General features: G+C 43.7%; 1 protein-coding gene across 1 annotated transcript; it reads right to left on the reverse strand.

Annotated features, from left to right (window-relative positions):
- Positions 1-225: 225 nt before the first annotated feature.
- atp7a (ATPase copper transporting alpha) lies at positions 226-21,520 on the reverse strand. Its single transcript, XM_080840775.1, has 23 exons — positions 21,230-21,520; positions 19,863-19,981; positions 17,865-18,396; positions 16,913-17,677; positions 16,274-16,498; positions 15,766-15,929; positions 12,439-12,600; positions 12,254-12,330; positions 11,856-12,078; positions 11,473-11,706; positions 10,964-11,055; positions 10,636-10,763; positions 9,695-9,849; positions 8,952-9,086; positions 8,244-8,438; positions 7,627-7,809; positions 6,557-6,779; positions 6,014-6,160; positions 5,269-5,411; positions 4,744-4,947; positions 3,722-3,839; positions 3,234-3,336; positions 226-2,559 (listed from the first exon to the last, which is right to left on the reverse strand). The coding sequence occupies exons 2-23, from the start codon at positions 19,974-19,976 to the stop codon at positions 2,286-2,288; spliced, it is 4,596 nt and encodes a 1,531-aa protein (XP_080696901.1). The 5' UTR covers positions 19,977-19,981; positions 21,230-21,520; the 3' UTR covers positions 226-2,285.
- Positions 21,521-23,375: the final 1,855 nt, after the last annotated feature.

A 23,375-nucleotide genomic window follows, 5' to 3' on the forward strand; every position in this document is an offset into this window, starting at 1 on the left:
CTACAAAAAATATAAAAACACTAATCGTAGGCTATACAAGAATCTACCCCCCCCCCCCCCCCCCCCCATTTTACCAAAAGCAGCAAACAGGCAGCCGACCAAAACGCAATTCCAGAAGTGTACACGGGGCGGCGCAGTTTGTCCATGCAGTCTGTAATCTGAATCTTACAAATGAACACCAGAACAGAGCAATGCCAATGAAAGTTTGTTTATTCCAATGGCATAATATGCAACATATTTACAACAAAAGTAAATAAAGTACTTCAGCGTATGTACTGTATAACTGAGAAACCTAGACACTGTGTATAACCTGGCCAAATACTTTTCAATACAATTTCCTCAATTCACACAGCAAGACCAGCAATAAATATTACAACATGCAAAGAATGTAATAAAAAGTGCAGCTCAAAAAAGAAATGTAAAATTGCCTGGTGTCTTGAACCGACCCAAAGCTTCTTTGCACACTCTTTACACTTCTTGGACGTTGATTGGAGTAATACAAATAAATGCTATGACTACATCTTAAATTGTGTTCCTTCATCTCTCTGTGTGTGAGACAAGAAGCGCTCAAAAGTGTGGATTCCTTAGAGTAAAACTGAGCATTAGATGGACAAAAACTGCAAAGAGTGGTGGTCATTTTTGAAATATGCACAATGTTTATAAGGCCTCTTCACCCCTGAGGAAAGTGCCAAGCTCCTTTATTAGGGGCAAGGAAATTGTGTGTGCGAGAGTGTGTGAGAGAGACCAATAACAAGTTTGGTTGTACTTAACATAAACAAATGTATCATATACTAAAATCATTTAGATTAAGTTGTTTTTTTCCCCACCATGATTTGATGCAAATATCATTGAATATTTACCTACATTTTGTTTTAATTTTTAGTGGGGATCACTGGGAAAACAAATGAGAAGACACATTGAATACACCGTGAGACAAGAAGACTTCAGAGAAAAAGTCACTAGACTTTCAGGCAGCAAACAGCGTTTCAGCAGCACTTGTCACTTACAAGCATTAAACTGAGAAGAAAAAAAACACCTCCATCATCACCTGGTCATTGTTGTTCTTTGATTCACAGCAAAACAATTTCCCATTCACTTATTGACCTTCACACCAAAAGACAGACTTGAAAGTTACACAACAAAGCACTGTGCAAACAGTACAGGATATATTCTGCTGTCTAACGCCATGGTCTTTGTCTGGTCCAGTCTGTTGTGAGACTGGGTCTACTATGGACCTAGTGGACCTGGATTCTCTAACCTGGTTGTCTTCAAGGATGAGGTTCAGTTTCCATCGCCTGGGGGTCAAACTGCTTTGGAATCTTTGGAATGTGTTTTTTTTTCCCTCCCCCTTCTGAACCAGGATAGTCTGTGTCTGGTATTAGAGTTCTTGTGACTGCACAGGAGTTCTGTGTAGAACTGTACTATTGTAAGTTCTATAGTAAGGCCTCTTTTACAAAAACACAGAGCAGTCCGCTTTCATTTGGAAAATATATATTGATAAATAATGATGGTGCATTTCTACATTCCTTAGTGTCTCAGGAAAAAAAATATAAAATATAAAGTTTGTGACATGGTAACATTTTAAATTATGCTGTATAAATATTCTTTGTATTAAAATCATAATACGCAATATTATGAATGTAAGTCACATTTCCTTTCAGGGGAAACTAATATATCCTCTGACCATTTTTCTCTTTAATTTCTGAGAGGGCATTGTTTAAAGTTGTCTTTGGAAAAATCTTTCAGATTGTCTTTGAAGGTATAGTATGCCCCTCTTAAAAGTCAAAATAAGTTGCCACTCTGTTTTGTCATTTATTTTAAGAGTCCTTCCTCAATCTCCCATTGTCTTGTTTCCTTTGATATATACCTGGCCACTGAAATACAGAGACCTATGTAGCAACAATCTCAAACTCCTGCCTGAACTTGAGGCACACACACAGGTGATCTACTGGGCCTTCAGTGAGAGCGTGAGGCAGTCAACAACAAACAAACGAAAACAAAAACAAAAACAAACAAAATACCCTTACAGACTACAAACGTGTGTAAACACTCTCCAGCTTAGGCACTGCAATGAGAAGAAAGAGCGGTGAAGTTCCCCAAGTTCCCCCCTAATGCCACTTTACAGGATACAGGGATGTACGTTTATCTCCACTCTCTCACTCTCTCACTCTTTCACTCTTTCACTCTTTCACTCTTTCACTCTTTCACTCTTTCACTCTCTCACTCTCTCACTCTCTCACTCTCTCTTTATATCCAGTCTCAAGACGCTCCTCCTCCTTTTCTTCTCACACCATCTCCTCCTCGCAGTGTGCGTCTCCCACCAGCAGGGAGTGTTTGTCGGGCTCGGCCATCGCCATGCTGTTGAGCGAGTGCTTGTCGGAGCGCAGGGAGTTGATGGAGGCGCGGCTGTAGTTGACAAAGCGGTCCAGCAGGCTGAGCTTGGGCGAGGACCGCCGCAGCTCGCCCATGCCGATGTGCACGCTCACGTCCGACAGGCTGCCCGAACGACGCCGCCCACCCACCAGCTTCTCCAGCTTCTCAGCGCTCGGCTTATTGTAACTATGGAAACAAGCACACAAGAGTTGGCAGTGATAGTGGTGGTGTTTGTGTGTGTGTAGAAGAGGACGTGTGTGGGTGTTTGTGTGTGTGTGTGTGTGTGTGTAAATGTGTGAGTGTGTGTGTGGGGGGGGGTGAAGTGTTTTTTGTGTGTTTGGATGTTGTGTGTGTGTGTATATGGCAGTGCATGGATGTGGCGTTTGTGTGTAGATCATGTGTTTTTGAGAATGTTTGAGAGTGAGTGTGTGTGTGTGTGTGTGTGTGTGTGTGTGTGTGTTCAGGCCAGTTAGGTAGATAGAGAGAGAGCCAGGGTGCACTGAAGCACAGCCGCTGTGGAGCCCGCAGGCTTGTTCAGAGGGATTGAATAGCAAGTGTGTTTTTTCTCATCCTCTCGGTCTTTTCTATGTTTAATTGAGACAGAGCGGGAAAACACATCATTTGCATATTTATGCCACAACAGTATGGTCCCTGTTGATGATACAATTTAATGGCAAGCAATTAAGCTTGTTAATAAAACTGTTTCACTGAAGCAAATGCTGACCTTCCTGATCAAATTAAACATTATTACCTCACCACCTTTTAAATGAGCATGGCATTTTTTATTCCAATTTTAACACTGTAGCCCTCCTACGTTATCAGAGAGCAGCCTCTTGGCAGTGGGTATGAGAGGTACTCACCATTTGAGGAGGAGGGAGGAGAGCACCACGGACACGGAGGAGGCTGCCATGGCAGCAGAGCCCATCCAGGGCTGCAGCACCAGGCCGATGGGCATGAACACACCTGCAGCACGGGAGATAGACAGAGATGCTGAGAAACATTCACAGTACGCCATGCAAATCACCTGAGTGGAGATTATTTGATGACATTCATTTGACTTGTGTATGTATATCACCGATTAAATCGGCATTATTGACCAAAAGGGTGGTATATTTTGAGATGTGAATTCTATGCAGTGATGGATACAAGTGAAGTCTGTGGACACAACACTCATTACACCATTTGTTTTGATATTTAATTGTAAAGCACTTTGGTCAGCGTGAGCTGTTTTTAAATGTGCTATATAAATAAATATGACTTGACTTGACCTCCAGACAATAACTTAAGAGGTTTCGGAGAGGGGTCATTAGAGAGAACCAACCGCACCCTTCTCTGATGCTCAACTCACCGGCAGCTATGGGGATTCCAACCAGATTGTAGATGAGGGCAAAGACAAAGTTGATTCGGATCCGCTGTACAGTCTTCTTCGACAGATCTATGCTCGCCACCACGTCAAGGAGGTCATTCTGTAAACACAAGCAAAGATCAGCAGGGGAAGAAGTCTGCCTTTTAAAACATTTTTTTTTTTTTTTAAAGACATTAATTTAATATTTGACTGGGAAAAAAAACAATTAATAAAACTATTTGATGTTTTAAGGTGGAAGGTGATGCATGCAGCCATTTAATTTCTTTACGGAGGGCCAGGCACATCAGGTTGATTAGAAGGCAGTGTAAATCTAATACAGCATGTCTTTCATGTTCTACAAGGGATTACATTTTGTTGCATGTTTCAATCTCACAATACTCAGATGAAGTAAACATAATTTGATATTTAATGTTCTAAACCTGATTGTTCAAATCCTTGATTGTGATTGGCTAAAAGCCGTTGTAAAATCCAGCATTACCTTACAATTTGACCTGATTACATTCCATATTACTGCGCAGCGAATGGCAAGGCATTCATATAGCGCATTTCATACCCAGTGTTCCATCTGGCTGTTGCGTTGCTTCAAGGGTTGCGTGGCAACGATTTATTTAGGAACTATAATTTTTAGTGGCGGAAGAATTACGGTTTATCATTAAACTATTGTTTCTTAAATTGAATTGTCTTTATTTATGAAACCATATCAAATATGTGTAGTAACAGGTTTAGAAAAGCAATAAGCCCCGCGAGTCCGTGCTTTGCGCTGATTTTAGAACAGGTAAGGGGGTTTAACGGCACTCCGCTTCGCGTCGTGCCTAACAACTCCCTTACCTGTTCTAAAATCAGCGCAAAGCACGGCCTCTTGGGGCTTATTGCTTAAGTATATAATGGTTTTTCTCTTTTGTTGATATCTGGGAATGCCGGTCAGACTTAATGCAGTTGCCATGTGTAACCATAAGCATGTGTTTCCTATGATTAAAAAGTTCTCATTATGGTGACGCGCTCACCCTGATCAGCACCACGTCTGCCGCCTCTATCGCCACGTCGGTGCCCGTTCCTATGGCAATGCCCACGTCTGCCATGGCCAGGGCCGGGGAGTCATTTACGCCATCGCCCACCATGGCCACAACCTTGCCAGCCTTCTGCAACTGCTCAACCTTGGCCACTTTATGGGAGGGCAGCACCTCCGCAAACACTTTCCTGATGCCCACCTAGGGAGAGGTCAAAGTTCAAAGGGTGATTGATTGTTAACAGGGAAAGAGTGGGCAAACAACAAAAGATTATAGTGACATTTAACTCGGCGTGGTAACATGGATTCGAATTACTGGCTTTTTTGGACTGAAATAGAATGATCCCTTTCTTGTGAAAACCTTTGTTCGAATAATTGAGGTCCGACTACGGTCCGATCGTCACCCGAGATAACTCGGTCCGAGTCGGTTGATAATTCAAATATTGTGTGCTTGTAAACGGTGAATTGGACTAGGAACTCTGCGTCTTTGTGCATGCTTAAGGGCCAGGTGTGATGGAGTTACCTGTGCAGCGATGGCGCGGGCCGTCCTGCTGTTGTCTCCGGTCATCAGCACCACATCCAGCCCCATACTGGTGAGGGCCTGCACCGCCAGCTCTGCCTCAGGCTTCACCGTGTCCGCAATAGCCACCGTGGCACAGAGAACACCTGCACAGACACACAAAAAACACAGATGTACACAGTAAAACACACACTCCATTGCAATACCTTATGTTGCAATCATTTAAGGAACCATCACCTTACTCTACTCTACTCTACTAGCCACAGAAACACTACTCCACTACTATACTCTACTCTACTCTACTCTACAAGCCACAGAAACACTACTCCACTACTATACTCTACTCTACTCTACTCTACAAGCCACAGAAACACTACTCCACTACTATACTCTACTATACTCTACTCTACTCTACTCTACTCTACAAGCCACAGAAACACTACTCCACTACTCTACTATACTCTACTCTACTCTACTCTACTCTACTCTACTCTACTCTACAAGCCACAGAAACACTACTCCACTACTATACTCTACTATACTCTACTCTACTCTACTAGCCACAGAAACACTACTACTCTACTCTGCTCTACTCTACAACTTTATACGATGTCAGACAATCAAACTACAAAGGCTGTGCTTGGGGAAAAAAAGGCAAGTAATTAATTACAGCAAATCCTTTTTAAATATTTGATTAAAAACAATTTTACAGTTTCACTTTTAAAGAATATTTTTAAGGTTTTCTAACCGTCCACAGCAACCAGCACGACAGTGCATCCCCGACGCTCGTGCTCAGTCATGGCCTCATCTACATCTGCCCGCAGCTGTAATGCGTTCCGGCGCATCCATTCCCGGTTCCCCAGCAGAACCGAGTATGAGGCTGACTGCACCAGTGCTGAGAGGGAGGGAAAGAGAGAGAACGATGAGAACGTGATCACAGACTAAACAAAGATAAGACACTAAACAAAGACAAACTTAGCAACTACATTTAAGTTGTTGTCTATGTGTCATATTGTCTATGTCTGTGTCTGTGTCTGTGTCGTAGAAACATGTAAAAACCTGGCTGATAATGTATGGATGTATAAAAACCTGGCTGATTAATGTATAAAAACCTGGCTGAATAATGTATGGATGTATAAAAACCTGGCTGATCAGCAGACAGACAGACACAAAGGCATAATGCACAGTATCCAATGTGGGAAGTATCCACCAGTTAAAACCAATTTGACAGCTAATGCTCTGGTTGGTCAGTGTTACTGGTATGTCGTGTGCTGCCCTGTGGCTTTCTTACTGAGTGGCTGAGGGTCCATGATGAGGGGGTGTGAGCTGTCGGCTCCTCTCCCGTGTGTGTCGCTGATCTGCACCAGCACGGCGTTGCGCTGGTTCTCCTCGGAGTCACCGTCGCTGTCCTCGCGCCGCAGCAGGCCCTCCGTGTTGCTCACCTGGCAGCGGATGCCGCAGCCCGGCACCGACTGGAAGTCCGTGCAGGTGCCCAAGGACTCCGTGCCAAGCTCCTGGGGCCACGTGGAGGAATCACAGTTGGAAGGTTTCAGTTAAACAACAATCACCATGGCAATAGTTGGAATGTCAGTTAAACAACAATCACCATGGCAATAGTTCACAGTGGATTGCATGCGTTGTGCCTTTAGCATTGATACCCAGTCATCCCTGATTGCCTAATCTACTTATAATTGACAGTTATATTTCTTATTCAATTTCAGTATAGAAACCTTCATAGATTAAAGGTAAATAGGTATTTAAACGTAAAGGGTATTCCAAAGGGTATTTTGTTTTATGCACCATGTGTTAATTACCAGTTTCCTGGTAACAACAAAATTACAATGAACCTTTAACTGACATCCAGACTGTCAATAGTAAATAAGCAAGGTATTAAAGGACAAAGTGCTTGGAGCACTGACTGACCCTCAGATGCACACAAGCATGATTAGTCAACCACAGTAAATGCCAAAAGCATTAGGGGGTTTGCAGTCTCACAGAGCTAGATGTAGATCACAAAGGAGGCAATTATGGGAGAATTTGAACTGGAACATTTCTAGGTACAATTATTGTGTTTCATGTGTTTGAAACATTCCAAAACCAATCCAACACCCTGTGAAGGCAGACTTCGGAGAGGCAGGGCAGATTTCCACAAGCACAAGGTGAGAGGTAGGTTTGCAAAGACTAGGGAACAGAGGCTGTTTACATCGGCTTTCACCACTCAACTCAACACCAAAACCACTAGGCAAGCTTGTCTCCAGACTGCGTGTCCTCATCCTTAGAGCCACATCATGTCTGGCCCAGTGAGACTAGCCTCGGTGCCCGGATGAAACTGAAAGGCAAGGCTGTGTCCGTCTGGCCCACCTGTTTGCAGTAGCGTGTGATGGCCGCGCCCAGCGGGTGCTCGCTGTGGTTCTCCGCAGTTCCCACGATGGCCAGCAGGCGGGAGCGAGGCATCTTGTTCCCCTCTACAAGCATGCGCATCTGCACCACCTTGGGTGCGCCGTACGTGATGGTGCCCGTCTTATCGAACACCACCGTCTGGATCTGGAGGCAAATGTTGACAGATAATGTTGACATAAAACAATGCTTTAAAATACTTAATACCACATTGCATCAGTTTCACAGTTCAACGTTTTGACACATAATTAAGCATTTCCTTCAGATTCCCTAACCCTTCTACTTTTGGTCAAGCACACATGCACACGCACGCACACGCTTTTGGACCAAAGGTACCATTAGTCTTCACTAATCACCTGAGCAGTTAGATTTAGATCTATATTATATAATATATGCCTGGAGACAGCTTAGGGTGAATTTTTTGTAAATGTGTGTGGGTACAATAAGGGTATTTTCTTTGTGAGTTTGAAACATTCTAAACAAATGCAATTCTCTGTGAGGGCAGATCAAAAAGAGACAGCACAGATTCGAAAAAGAAACAGCAGTAGGTGCGCGGTGCGTCTGTGAAGGCGTGTCCTCACCTTGTGTGCCATCTCCAGCGGCTCTCCACCCTTGATGAGGATGCCGTTCTGGGCGCCCACCCCTGTGCCCACCATGACGGCCGTTGGGGTGGCCAGGCCAAGGGAGCAGGGGCAGGCGATGCACAGCACCGTGATGGAGGCCTGGAAGGCAAAACGCACCACCACCTCCGCCCGAGAAATGCTCTTGTTGTAGCCCTACGAGACAAGACGAGGAGAGGACAACTGCTAAAGCATCAAGTCACATCAGCTATTAAATCACTTCCAATAGGACTTGGCAACGTTAAAGAATATTGTTTCATCAATTACCTACATAATTGCTAATACCCTTTTTTGACCATCAGGGAAGGGATTCTTTGAAAAACAACTACATTTTTATTCCAGCCAGAAACCAAATTTTGTTACAATTTAATTATGGTGCAAAATCCAGTGCGCAAACCAGAACGGACCCGTTCCCTGTTGGTGGAAAAGGGGTTTAAGTGTAAACTGGTTTAAGTGTACAACCCTTTTCATCTGTATAGTGCTATGCACAATGCACCCTGCATCCTGCAGGTATCCTGGCAACTCTGTGCCTGTGTTTCTACTGTGGGTTTCATGTCATATCACAGGAACTAAAACACACAGCAGAGGTTCACGGTGAGGACTGAGCACTGAGATGTGCTATAGGAGCAGATAGAGAGAAAGGGGGAGAACAGGAGAGAGAGGACTCACCGGGAAGTACCTCTCCACCAGAGGAAAGTCCACAAACCCAATCAGAATCCAGGCAAGGAGAGTGAGAAGGGAAACACCCACTATGAAGGGGACGAAATAGCCACTGATCTTATCTGCAAATTGTTGAATTGGAGCCTGAAAGATTCAGAAACAAAGACAAAGACACACACACACACACACACACACACACACAAACACACACACACACACACACAAACACACACAAACACACCATGATGAGATCAAAAGCCTGTTGGCTTGATGGAATTCGGCGTCTTTCCTTTTCACAAAACTGTATAATGTGAAAACACATTCCAGGCCGATGAGTCATGCTCAGGATCAGAGAAAGAGCCACTCCACACTCGTCGGAGGCCAAACAAACCAAAAGCAAGGTTATTTCACACATCTTATCTGCGCTCTAACAAAGACCCCTTTAAGTGATAAAAGTAAAACAGCTGCCACTCCTCCGCACCGTGCTAGAGGAGATGGAATGGTGTGATTCACTTCATTCCAGCATGCACCATTAGAGATACCATAATGGCAGCGTCACAGACAAACACAAACACAGACAAACCACACAAACGCACAGATACACGCACAGATACACACACACACACACACAACACAGGCACACACACTGCATGCATGTGCTCACAAACACTGCATGCATGTGCTCACACACAACGAACACAAGAACACAAACAAAACCAAACAAAAAAAAAAGAAAAAAAGCCTTGGGTCACCTTCGACGTCTGGGCCTCCTCCACCAACTTGACAATCTGTGACAGTGTGGTGTCGGTCCCCACGTGAGTGGCCCGGATCATCAGAGAGCCGTTCTGGTTGATTGAGCCGGCGATCACAGTGCTGCCAGGCTTCTTAGTCACAGGCATGGCCTCTCCTGGAGACAGACACATAGAAATACCATTCAAATGAATTCAAATACAGATAATGATATATTTGAAGATATATTTTATATAATTTGCACATATAATTAAAACTCAAAACATGAAATATACTGCAAAGAATACAAATACAAACTTGTCCAAAGCCAAAGAGAGTCAAATTTTTCCATTGGCCATGTAAAGCAAGCGAGAGCACATTTTCACTGAACCTCTTCCCCACTAAAAACTCTTTAGCCATGGCTCAGAGCATATATTGAAAGCATATATTGAAATCCAGACCTTGTTGATGAAAGACAGGATTACTGATACGTCAAGTTCCTGGAACAGCACTCACAGCTAAGGGGGCCAGACTGTCTCATTATGTCACTTTTTGATGCCTATGATTATATCTGCAGGACAGACTACATTAGTGTACTGACTGGACATCACTGCTCACTCATTTTACTCCAGAAAAAAGGCCAAAATCATCATGTGGTCAGTATAGAGCACAACTGAAGGGCAGAATAAGCCATAATATTTTCCTGACTTCCTGACTAGTTTTGCTTTATGACCATAGACATATGTGCTTACACACACATGCACATACCACATGCATATTTCTCAATATAATCTGGAAAAAAAGCATACTTATATTTGTTTCTATAATTTCAGGAATGACTTATTATAACTGTGAAATTTGGAAAATAATATCAGCTGCGATCCTTTTCCATGCACAGAGGCTACAATAAGGACATTGGGGTTAAACTCTGCTGATGGCAGTGTAAATAGATCTGATAAAACACCTGTGATGAGTGACTCATCGGCCATGGAGTGGCCTTCGATGACGCGCCCGTCCACTGGGAACTTCCCCCCAGGAACCACCTTCACCACGTCCCCCCTCTGCACCAGCTCCACGTCCACCTGCTCCTCACTGAGAGAGGGGGAGAAAGAAGAGAGAAACAGGGGGGGGGGGGGGGTAGAGCAAGGGATAGAGAAAGATTAGACAGAAGTATAGAACTTTGACAAACACTATACGTACACGCTGCACTACAGTGCAGTCATAATAATTTCTAAAACTATATTATCTAATCACAAAACTACCCAAATTAACAATGAAATAATGGAACCTACCTGAGCACTGACATATCCCCATTCAGAGTCACTACCGTGGCTTCAGTAGCCTGCAAGGACATCAGCTTAGACAGGGCCTCCGAGGTCTTACTCTGGGCAGGGAAGAAGAGATGACAATTCAGAATGTTTTACAGGTTTTGTCTATCACACATCTAGACATGTTGTAGTACATTTCATTAGAGACACAATTTTTGTTTTCAGTGTCTCTGAGTGAACTCACAGAGTAAAAGTAAAGTAGAAGAGCATGCAGTGGTGTCTATATAGTTCTAGTTAAAAATATACGGTAATCTCACTGTGGGAGGCTCAGTGTGGACTACAGGCAGACCATTTTAGTTAGTTTGTCGAGTTCTTTAGAACTAGAGTTCTGCTCAATTCACAAAGAAATTCACACATTTGAAAGAGAAACAAGCAAACAGACTGTACCAACGACTTGGCCTGAAAACAAGTGTAAGAGGCATTAACAAACAAAACAAATAAACAACAATACCACCGAGGTGAACACCCCATACCTTGGCGATCTGTTCCAGCCACCTGCCCAGGGAAATGAACACAAAAAGCATGGGGGGCGTGTCGAAGAAAGTGATGGGGTTGACCGTTGCCTGCTCCACCATGGCAACCACCAGGATGACCAGAGAGTAGGTGAAGGCTATGGAGGTTGCCAGGACGATGAGGACATCCATATTAGCCGTTTTGTGCTTCAGGGCTTTATAGGCTTGGATGTAGAAGTAGCGCCCGCCAATGAACTGTGGAAAGAAATGAACAACTTGAGCAAATTGATCTGTAGTCAGTATATAGAGTATGAAGGTATTTAGCAAATACAACATTAAACATTAAACACATTTAGCTAGATTAAATTAAACCATGACTGCGTTTTATGTGTGAGCATACACACCTGCACAGGCACACAGAACAGGAAGGAGATGAGGTTCATGATGGAGAGACCGGGCAGCAGTTGGCGCTCCAGGATCATGTGTTGATGGTAGGCCTGCCGCTCCTCCATGGTGCCGTTGTGGTGGTGCGCGGAGCTGATCTGCTCGTCCACCACGATCATGTAGATCATCATGCCCATGACTGGCACACAAAACACCAGGCTCACAAGGAACGACCTCCGCCACCTGAAACCACAAGGAACGAGGAATTTAGACAGACCCTTAACGTGGAGTAAAACTCCACAACAAGCCAACATAACCAAACTATGGAAGGTTAAATGAGACAAAGTTGATTTCACAAAACCGGAATCGAATTGCAGACTGCATCTTAAATTCAGAGAGAGGATGTCAAAATGCTTACTGGTATATTTCCTGACTGTGATCCAGGTGATTGCCCGAGCGGTCCCTCTTCACAAGTGATGCTTCAAAACCCAAATTCTGTAAAGAAAAAGCAGTATTGTCCTCCCAACCCGTCTTTCACAAAAGAAACCAAAAGAACCCATAATCCTCAACAACAAACAAACAAACAAACATCTTGATGCTCACCTCAATCAGCCTGATGAGATCACGAGGTCCTGTCACCTCCGGGTCGTACTTGATGTGGGCTTTGTTGGTTGCCAGGGCAACGGAGGCATAGACGACACCCTTCTGTTTCATCAGGCTGGACTCGATCTTGTGTACGCAGGAGGCACACGTCATGCCTCGCACCTGTCAGAGGAGAATAGAGTTCAGGCATCTGAAAACAACAGGCCGCTCATGGCAAGGCAACCGGGTTGGATTCCCTCTGTCTATTGTTAGGCACATAAACCAGTCCAGCGACTATTGTGTTTAGCTTTTGTGTGTTGGATAACAGTACTTGAGGTTGACACTTCAACAGGCGTGTTTTGCAAAATAAGAGGCACAAAGCTGAGGAGTTGTATTTAGGTCGTCTGGCAGCTTGTAATGAAACATATCTCAGTGACCGTGACTACAACACTGGATGTTTGGCTAACGCAGGAGGCCTTATGGAGCTTGAGTAAGATAGAGACTGTTTTTATGATTATTGCGGGTAAATGAAAAAAGCTCATTCCCAGTTAAAATGAATCCCAGTAACGGAGGATTTCGGTCTTTTCTCTTCCATTGAAATTGTTTAAATTGTTTATTTGAAAGAGTTAACAACTGAACCACATTCCTTACATCAAAAAAATACGTTATTGTCTGAAAAGTCAAACTTTGCTTTTGACATGGACCTCTTGGGGAAATATGTATGTAAATTAAAATCAAAACAACTAAGTAAACTCAGCATAGGCTACACCATAACTATAAACCATCAAACTCATTCTCAAAGACGTGGGTTTCTTTAGTCGCTCAGCGTATTCATGGATAAATGTGCTACATCTAATAAAATGTTCTGGCTTTTCAACAGTGAGACTTATTGTCCGCACCTTTATTTATACTAATTGTGCCAAGAGACTCAGTGATGTTGACTTTAAGGATTTCAAAATACTGTAGACATTGCTGACATTCTTTACAACGGATGATGATTTGAACAATTTAGTTCCACTTTACTCTTTTAACACTTTGACCTTGATCTTTATAAAAAGACAGATGATAAAAAGTTTATGTAGTTTATGGTACACTACAAATGACAACCGTAAACTTATTCAGTATACGGTTTTATTAATCATCAAGCCAACTATGTGCTGTATGCTCTTGTGTTCCAGATTGTGTAGTTATAATAATCAGCGTAAGGGCTGTATAACCAGTCATTTGCTGAGAAAGGCTAGCGATCGTCTGCTGCCGTTGAGCAATCACACTTCGGGGAAATGCAGCTCTACTTTAGTGCTGATATGTTTCATGAAAGTATTCATCAGTATTCATATTGATTTGAATAGTGCTTGTGCTTGGTGGTTGAGTGCGGGTGATGTTAAATGGCTTCACATGGACATTAAACTATCCTGAGAGAAATAATGGGTCACCAGTTGAAGCAAGAGAAGAGAATGTAGAGTCCCCCCTTACCCTTCTCGAACACATTAATTCAACGACTGTGATTCCCACTGCAAGCGTGTCAGATGATTATCAATTTTGGTACTTAGTCGCCAGGAGACCGATTAATGATTCCACTTACAGTGGGGAAAATAAGTATTTGAACCCCTGCCGACTTTGCAAGTTTGGCCACTTGCAAAGAAATGTGTGCTCTAGAATTTTAATGGTAGGTGTATTTTAACAGTGAGAAACAGAATATCAACAAAAAAATCCAGAAAACTGCATTTTATAAGATTTATGACTTTATTTGCATTTGAAGCAAAAAATAAGTATTTGAACCCCCAAGCAAACAGCAAGAATTCTGGCTCCCAATGGCCAGTTATGTGCCCAAAAAGCACACAGATTAGTCCTCATTAGGTCTAACAAGGTATACCTGATCTCAACTGGTGACCTGTATAAAAGAAACCTGTCCAAAGAATCATACTTCACACCCTCAACCTCACCACCATGGGCAAGACCAAAGAGCTGTCCAAGGACGTCAGATGTAAGATTGTAGACCTGCACAAGGCTGGAATGGGCTACAAAACCACCGGCAAGCAGCTTGGTGAGAAGCAGATAACTATTGGTGCGATTATTCATAAATGGAAGCAACACCAAACAACTGTCACCCGCTCTAGGTCTGGGGTTCCATGCAAGATATCCCCTCGTGCGGAATCAGTGATCATTTGAAAGAAGCAGAATAACCCCAGAACTACACAGGTGGAGCTTGTGAATGATCTCAAGGCAGCTGGGACCAGAGCCACCAAGAAAACCATTGGCAACACACCACGCCGTAATTTTTTGAAGTACTGCAGCACTCGCAAGGTCCCCCTGCTCAAGGAAGCGCATGTACAGGGCCATCTGAAGTTTATCATTGTACACTTGAATGATTCTAGGGAGGATTGGGAGACAGAATGTGGTCAGATGATACCAAAATCAAGCTCTTTGGCATCAACTCGGCTTGCCGTGTTTGACAGGGGGGGGAATGCTGAATATGACCCCAAGAGTACATCATACCCACCATCAAGCATGGAGGTGGAAACATTATGCTTTGGGGCTGTTTCTCTGCCAAGGGTACAGGACACCTCCACCGCATCAAGGGGACTATGGATGGGGCCATGTAAGGTGGAATATTGGGCTTGAACTTCATTCCCTCATTCCCTCCCATTGAAAACACAACCTTAAATATTTGGAGAGGATCTGGAAAGAGGAGTGGACCAAAATCCCTCCTGAGATGTTTGTAAACCTGGTGACCAACTACAAGAAACGTCTGACGTCTGTGCTTGCCAATAAGGGTTATTCCACCAAGTACTAAGTCATTTTTGTCAGTCAGTTTTGGGGGTTCAAATACTTATTTTTTGCATCAAATGCAAATAAAGTCATAAATGTTATAAAATGCATCTTTCTGGATTTTTTTGTGGATATTCTGTTTCTCACTGTTATTATACACCTACCATTACAATTATAGATCACACATTTCTTTGCAAGTGGCCAAACTTGTGAAATCGCAAGGGGTTCAAATACTTATTTTCCCCACTGTATTTAGCATCCATTCCTACACGACACCATAACACAGAATAAATGCTAAATAAAGTTTCACTGTGAGTGTGAGTGTGAATCAGGTTTGTGTGTGCGCGTGCGTGCGTCTGTTTCTGTTCTGTTCTGTTCTGTTCTGTTTCTGTTCTCTCTCTCTGTCTCCTCTCTCTCTGTCTCAGTATCTCTTCTCTTCTCTCCTTCCCTGCCTCATCTCGCTTCTTATATCCTCTCCTCCTTTTTGTCTTTTTTCTCCTCACCCAACACCCCCCCACACACATCTCTATTCTTCCCTTCCCACCATTCCTCTCCACTTCTTCGCCCATCCCCACTCACCACCAACTCCAGTGAGCCGTCCGAGCCGTCGTAGTCCTCCATCACTGAAGCTGTGAAGCCCAGTTCCCTGATGCTCTCCGCTATCTTCAGCGGGTCGATGACGCTGGGGTTGTAGCGCACCTCTGCCTTGCTGGCCATCAGGGCCACCAGAACCGAATGCACTCCTGAACACAGACGAGAGCACAGGCAATGCTGTTAACACAAACCAGCTAGGTATAGCCGTCATAATGTAGTCAAATTTATGATCCAATTATGTGGCCATCATAAACAACCAGGAAGCCATCTGTTGGCACAGATTATGGTTATGGTTAAGGTTGTTGTCAGCTAGGTTAACATGTGGTTATTAGTAGTCAGCTACATCACAAACTCAACAGATGGAATAAGCTATTTTAGGGCCTTGAAGAAGCATGAGAGATTTGACAAATATTATGGACTAAGTATGGATTAATACTTTAGCCTTCAATTAGGGGAAACAAGGAAACACTTTTTTTGTCCCTGTGAAAACTACCATGTTCATTTTTGAGGTTCCTTTCGATGTTGCACACACAGGATGCACAGGTCATTCCCCCGACCTGGATGAAACATTTAGAGTACGTCTGGACGGTTCCGTTTGCGAGCCCCAGTTCCGAATCCTCCTCCGTCTCCCTCTCCTTCTCGCTCCAAGAGGTCGGAGATAGGGCCTGGCTGCGCACGGAGGGAGGGCTGGCTGATTTGGACACCAGGGAATTGCATTCTGTGAAACAGAAACAGTCTCTGTTGTGTTATTGACATATAATGAAGACTCAATGACCTAGCTATGCACTTTGTTTTTGGAGAGCTGCAGGCACAGACAGCAATGTAATGCATCAATAAAAAAGTCATGAACTTGGAAAACTTTCGTGAACCTTTTGACACTGGGACTTTAGTTTCTGGGAACTGTAGATTCATTACAGCATGACGCAACGTAAGGTCAGGACAAAGTCTGACAGAACTCGTCTGCATTTCATAGCTGAGCATTAATAAAGCTTCAATACTAAAATAATTGAAAAGACTTGACAAAACAGACTGCTATCTAAGGGCACTGCATCATGCGAAAGCACAATTTGTAGACAACTTTCACCTCTTTTCTTTTTTTATTAACTGAATGACACAATGACAGGAAACGTACCTGGCAAGAAGGCATCAAAGCCCATGTCCTCAATGGCTTCCCTTATCTCTTCTGGCGAGGTCACCAGAGGGTCGTATTCAAATGTGCCGCGGTGCTCGGCCAGCTCCACCTTGGCCGATCTCACCCCCCTCCTCTGAGAGATCATACCCTCAATGCTCTGCACGCAGGAGTTGCAGGTCATGCCCTCAATGTGGATGTCCGCCACAGCCACCAGGGGCTGAAGAAAACTGGTGTCCGGGGACGAGAGTGGGCGATGGGGCTGGATGAGGCTGATCTCCAGGGGAGACAGTGGAGTAGGGGGCAGTGGGGAGGTGGAGATGGAGGTGCTCGGCCACAGGTCTCCATTGACCACCTGAGTTCGGAACTGTCCGGGGGGAAGGGCCTCGATGGCTCTTTGCAGGGCTGGCACGGTGACCACTCTGGGGTCATGCTGAATGGTGGCCTTTTCCGTTTCCAGGGAGACCACCACCGAGCTGACGCCAGGCAGCTTGCTGATGTTGTCCTGAATGTTGGTCACGCAGGACTGGCAGTGCATGCCTGTCACCTTCAGCAGGGTCGTGACCTCAGCGGGCTGGGGAACAGCACCCCCATCAGGTATGGAGGCGTTCAACAAGCGTTCCACTTCAGTGGCGGACAGCTGCAGTGGCCGAGGCTTACACTTGACAAAGGCCTTGAAGCCAACGACGGCAATCTGACTGACAATCTCCTCCACTGTGACGAGATATGGCAGGTAAAGTACTGTAGCCTCTTGGGACTCCAAGGAAACTGAAAAAGCGTAACGGAAAATCAAACAGAAGTTTAGCTTTTCAGGAATTCAGAGAATGTATTTGTTATTAAATTACCTTAAGTATTTTTTTTTTGTACAATGTGAGTGAGAGTTGCATAACACAGTTCATGATTAATAGGCAAATCAATCATGTAGTTGGTCAGGTTTAAGAAAATGCTCTGATACCTTTGATCTTCTCGACCCCTTTCAGTTTGCCGATCTTCCCTTCGATGGTGGTGGTGCAGGAGAGGCACACCATACCTTCCACTCGCATCCTCACCATCTCCGCTCCCGGGGTGCGTGCCGGCCCCTCCGGAGGGGGGCTGAGGGTTGGCAGGGGTGAGGTGGTCACAGAATTCGGGCTGGGCGTGGTAGCCAGCACCGGTGCTGGTGCTGCCAGCGTGCTCAGCACCCCTCCAAGCTGCTCCGTGCCCACGAGGGACGGGACGTAAGTGACAGAGATTCCCAAACCTTCCTTGCCCTCTTCGGCACGCAGCACTCCCGGGAGCAGCGACAGCGCCGTCAGTGCGTGCTGGAGCTTGTCCACCGGAACACCGGTGATGGGAAAGAACTGTGTCTCTGTGGCAACGGATGCTGCTTCAGCATCGGCCGCTGGGATGCACTCGAAACCCATGTCATCGATGGCTTCTGCTAGGGACTCGGGGCTCTGTGAGGCTTGGTCAAACACCACTGTGGCACTCTTTAGCTCTAGGGACACCTGTGGATTGTGACAAGAGAATTCACATCGATCCAGAAAACTGTACAAACCAATACTATTACACAATACTTGAAAAGTCCTTTGTATCCACAGAAAGCTAAAAACTCTGCTACAAGGGCATATGGAGCATTTTAAGTTGTGACACGTACACCAAAGCTTGCGCAATGGATTTCTGAACACTATTGTGACACCTCAACATTATAGGTCAGCTTTTTTAGGACACAGAACCACTGACACAATGAGTTCTGGCCACAAAATGAACCCTTTGCTCTCTGTCTCCCTTACATGTGCATCTGGCGCCAGTCACGTTCTTATTCACACACACACACACACACACACACACACACACACACACAGAACTTAAGAACTTGTGATTCACCCATATGATCACATGACCTTTAAGCACAATGCTACAGTCAGGGCTACAGAGGAGAAGTCCCTGAGGGTTGCTCAACATGACGTCATTAACATCTCAGTGCCTCATGCCCTTCTTCCAATCCTAAAACTTTTTCAGGCAGATTCACCTGATTACGGTCACTTTCCTCCAGTGAAACTACACAAACATAAAACAGCAACCACTCAACCACCCTAAAATGTTTAATTGCATTTGCCGGGTATGTCACAACCAATCCAAACCAGCATAGTGCATGCCCAGTCCTTCGAAAGGCCAAGCCTCAATCAGATGAAGACTATTACATTATCTCCTTATCCAACCCTTGCCTGAGGGTCCAGCTGCACAATAAGGGAGAGGGCATGCCAAATTAAAAAAACATTATGAGGACATCTCAGGGCTGAACACATGGATGGTTTGCCTCAATTACCCCACTGCCCCGGGGGGTAGAGGGTAATAACACTGCTTATCTGTCTTTACAGCTCTGGGATCGTTAAAGTCTTCCTGGAGTACCATGCTGCACGGGCACCATGCTTCATGACACGTCGCCATGGTACCTGCTTATTAACATCAACCTAGAGATGGACCGCTTCTGTAAGTGTTCTCCCTGAGTGTTTGACTGCCTTTCTCACATCAAATTGAAAATGTTAGGACCTACAGACTAGAGACCTACAGACAGCCAGTAGGACAGATGAGGAGGTCAACAAGGCTAAACATACTCAATGGCCCTCAGCGACATGTCTGATTGCTAGAAAAACATGGAAAGGGGAATGAGAGAATGAACAATAGTGTCCAGAGGGGTATATGCTCTCTTGTCAACAATGTAACTCAATACAACACAATTCAACAAGTTATTCATTTCAGAGGACTGTTGTTACAGCATTCCGTTCCGATGTAGCTAAAAGAAAACCATCTGCTTTTTTAGTAAACCAGCATATCCTTTCCTATGTTTATATTTTCACCACACTGAAAATCACCTGCAGTCTAAAGTCTACTGATTGACAACATGCAAATGTAAATATTCCCCATGGGGGAAGTACTGTTATCTCTATGACAAATGCAATGAGATCATTACCTGAATGTGGATGACCCCAGGACGACCCCCGATCCGCTGCTCAATGGACTGCACACATGACCCACATGTCATGCCCTCCACCCCCAGGGTGATGCTTTTCAAGTCGGTCTTCATTGCACCTAGGGAAGACCACCGCAGGAATGAATAGTAAGTAAGAGTAAGATTTCAACAGATATTACAGATACCCCTTTTTTGGATATGACAGCAGTATGACAAAGAACCCTAAACCATATACAGCCCATGACAGGCCACTAAACGCCTCCTGGGGTAAAAAGTAAAAAAAGACCAAGTTAAAAAACTCACATGTTTCCCCCCAGTATCCCCAGTATGGGCCAGCCGGCCCTAGGCAAAGCACCACAGTGGTAAAAGCAACTATCAAAGTGACCTTACCGTGATTAAACCTCTAATCTTATCATCAAGCTTCAAAAACAACTTAAGCCCACAGGACTTTTTAGAAATGTCTTTCCCTTTTGCTGGCCATTAAAGGCATTTCATTTAATCTGTGCAAAGATATGTGGCTGTGTATGTTAAACACTGGCATGTAAACTTCAAAGACGTGCTGGGGAAATGGAGAAGGCCCAGAAGCTGGTCCTATTTAACGATACATATTGACACGCACACAATCGACCAACTCTATGTTGGGGTATTACCAGGGACTTATCATCTGCACCACTTCACAAAAAAAAACACTTTTGAATAAATCAATAAACTGCCGTTCTACGATGACAAGTCCTTCCAAATATTACTAAACTTCACTGCAATTCAGCAGAAACCATTTCGGAACTTGCTGACAAAAACGGATGCACGGACTGCCCGGCAATCCCAGCATAAAACAGGGGGAGAGAGGAAGTAAAGAAGGCTCTACTTTGTTCATGTTTAATATCATCTTCCCGAAGTATAGTACTGCTAGATAGAAGTGCATACATAGATTGTTTTAAAAATCTTACATGTTTATTTTTTGCACAGACTATAATATGCCCGTTTCCTTCGTCAGTAGTTACAAGTTACCGCTAGTACTGGGTTCATGCTGAATACTAATGCTAATATGGGCTAACTGTGGTTTTGATCTTGTTCTGTGTAATGTTACCGTTATATTTTCTGAAACCTGTTGTTTAAAACAACTTGCTCGTTGCTATCACGAACCAGAAAGCTTTAGAAATGTCCTGCCAACTCTTGAACTCATGTCAAGCAGCCAGCTGATAAGTTGCCTGTCATACATCGTTTAGTAAGTTAACAAAGCACACACAAAAAAAACCTATGACAAAGTTTCCATTACATTAACAGAATTATGGACCTGTCATCGATCAACAAAGGTAGTTACTTGCTCTAAAAATCAACTCTGATGCTAACCAAAATAAACAACTTACCTTGTCAATGTATGAAGTCAACTTGTTACAAAACACGCGAACGGGCGATTTTGTTGGCTAGCTTGTATTTAACAGAGCTGACATTAAACGTTGAAGCAAGTTACTCAGCTAGCAAACTTGCTAGCTAGCTAGCTTATCTGACTACTCCACCATTTACACACTAGAGCTGCCGCAGCATTATTCATAACAAATCCCATATTGGACAAATATTTAGATCAAAAGAATGGACGAACTTATGACCCTAAAGAAAATGTCCAATATACTATTTGTGTCTGATAAAACGGTCTCCAGAGGGCCAACACATAGCAAGCAGCGCCTTCGCACTCTCCTGCCCACTACTCTCCATTCAGTCGCGTGTTCAAGAGGATCATCGAGCTAGCTCGCGACGCAAGCTATCTCGTAATGACGTAGCAAGTGAGCCGAAGTATAGGCTACTGTTTTTCCGAGAGCCTTTATCCCATACAATTAAAACTATGTTCTGATTCATCATCAACAATTTCCTTTTCAACGGGTCCGTAATTATAATATATTAAAAAGTTGACTCAGTCAGTGGATGCAGTCAAAATGAGAAAAAGTAAGAGTAGTAGCATTTGGTATCAGTTATCAGGACCTATTAGTCTGCAGAACTATTTAATTTCACGTACAATGGCTTAGGCCTAATTGTATTAAAATTATTACTTAATGGTGTCTTAATTATGTTTTGATTGGTTTAATTGTGGACTTATATCCTGCCTTGTCTTAATCCAATTGATAAATTGTTGTCAAATACCCAGGCTAGACTCATAGGAAACCTTTGTTTAAAGCAGATAAAGAATTATTATTGTCACTTTCAAAACACAAGCATGGCTTTCAGGTTAATATTCACATGCAGTGTGATAAATTACAAAAGTAGCACAGGAGATAGAGGTCTTGAAATGTTTTTGGATGTCAGACCATCTGATCTGGGTAAACTGTGAATAAAATTCATTATGAAGGCTAAATCTTGGCTGCAGCTAATAGTCCACACAATGTGCACATTAGTTTATTAAAGTGGCACCCCATCTAATTTTTTTCAGCTGAGAAAAAAAAATCTATGACTGGTGGCTATAGGAAAGACCTCATCCATTCAGTTGTTCTGTGGTTCTGGTAAAGGCAAAAGGCAAGCAATACAAACAAAAACTGACTTATGTTTGCAAATGATTCATCTTAACAAGATTTTGCAGTTGCAATCAGGCCACATTTACCATGTTTTATTGCTCAATGAACACAGAGCAGCATTTGTAAGTATTCATTTATTACATGAATATAATGGTATCTTTTTCAGTTCAGGTTGAACTGAGCATGTGATCACGTTTCGTGCTGACATGAAAATATCTGAACCCTAGTGTCTATACGGGTAGCCTTTACTTATTATAGCATTAATGTGTGCATATGAGTTTTCAGCTATCAAAAGCACCAGTGGTATCACCTAAAAACAGGAGTTACTTCACTTTAGTCAGGGTAACATCCAGGTCAAGATACAAATCTTTACTGCCCTCTACTGGTTCAATACAGTCCATTTGAAATTATTGGAGCATGGGCTACAGTAAACATATCAAATCAATGATGGGTCACTTGAATTACCCAAAAGTCAATGAAGAGTGCTCATAAAATCTGGGCCATCTTAGATCCAGTGCTCCAGAAGAAAACTCTCAGAGAGCCTGGTCCAAATATGCAGGTCCTCCAATTACAAAGCAGCTAAACATTTGTGGAGTAGTTGCACAAGTCCCTTGGACTTTCTGTATATTCCAGTAGAGCTGGTTGTTACTGGTAAATAATTCCATGGTTTCAAGGTCCCTCTTTCATACCAACTTAAGGGGAACACCATTGTCACGGTGAAAGCGAAACAGCCATCCAGCCATGATACCAATCTTCAAATGCTGCCAGGATGTGATGTGGTTGAAGCACAAATCATAATCCTCAAAATATGCTTTGACTGATGCTGAAGTTAAATGTACATTTTTTTTATTGGATAGCCAGATTGGCTGGGAACACCATGCAGGAGCTCAGTTTTCGAAAGATTGAGCTGAAGGTGACAGTCCCTCATCCAAACTGAAATGTTACTGAGGCAGGCAGAAATCTGAGCCCATTTTGCAGTCGTCCATGAAGAAGGACAAGTGCAGTTGAG

The sequence above is a fragment of the Sprattus sprattus genome, assembly GCF_963457725.1.
Source record: "Sprattus sprattus genome assembly, chromosome: 6".
In the NCBI taxonomy this organism is placed as follows: Eukaryota; Metazoa; Chordata; class Actinopteri; order Clupeiformes; family Clupeidae; genus Sprattus; species Sprattus sprattus.

Coding starts and splice junctions, on each gene's coding strand:
- atp7a (XM_080840775.1), bottom strand. CDS start 19,976: ATGAAGACCGACTTGAAAAGCATCACCCTGGGGGTGGAGGGCATGACA. Junction 9,087..9,694: donor AGGAGGCCCAGACGTCGAAG/GTGACCCAAGGC, acceptor TGAATCTTTCAG/GCTCCAATTCAACAATTTGC. Junction 5,412..6,013: donor CGTGCTGGTTGCTGTGGACG/GTTAGAAAACCT, acceptor GTGTCTGTGCAG/GTGTTCTCTGTGCCACGGTG.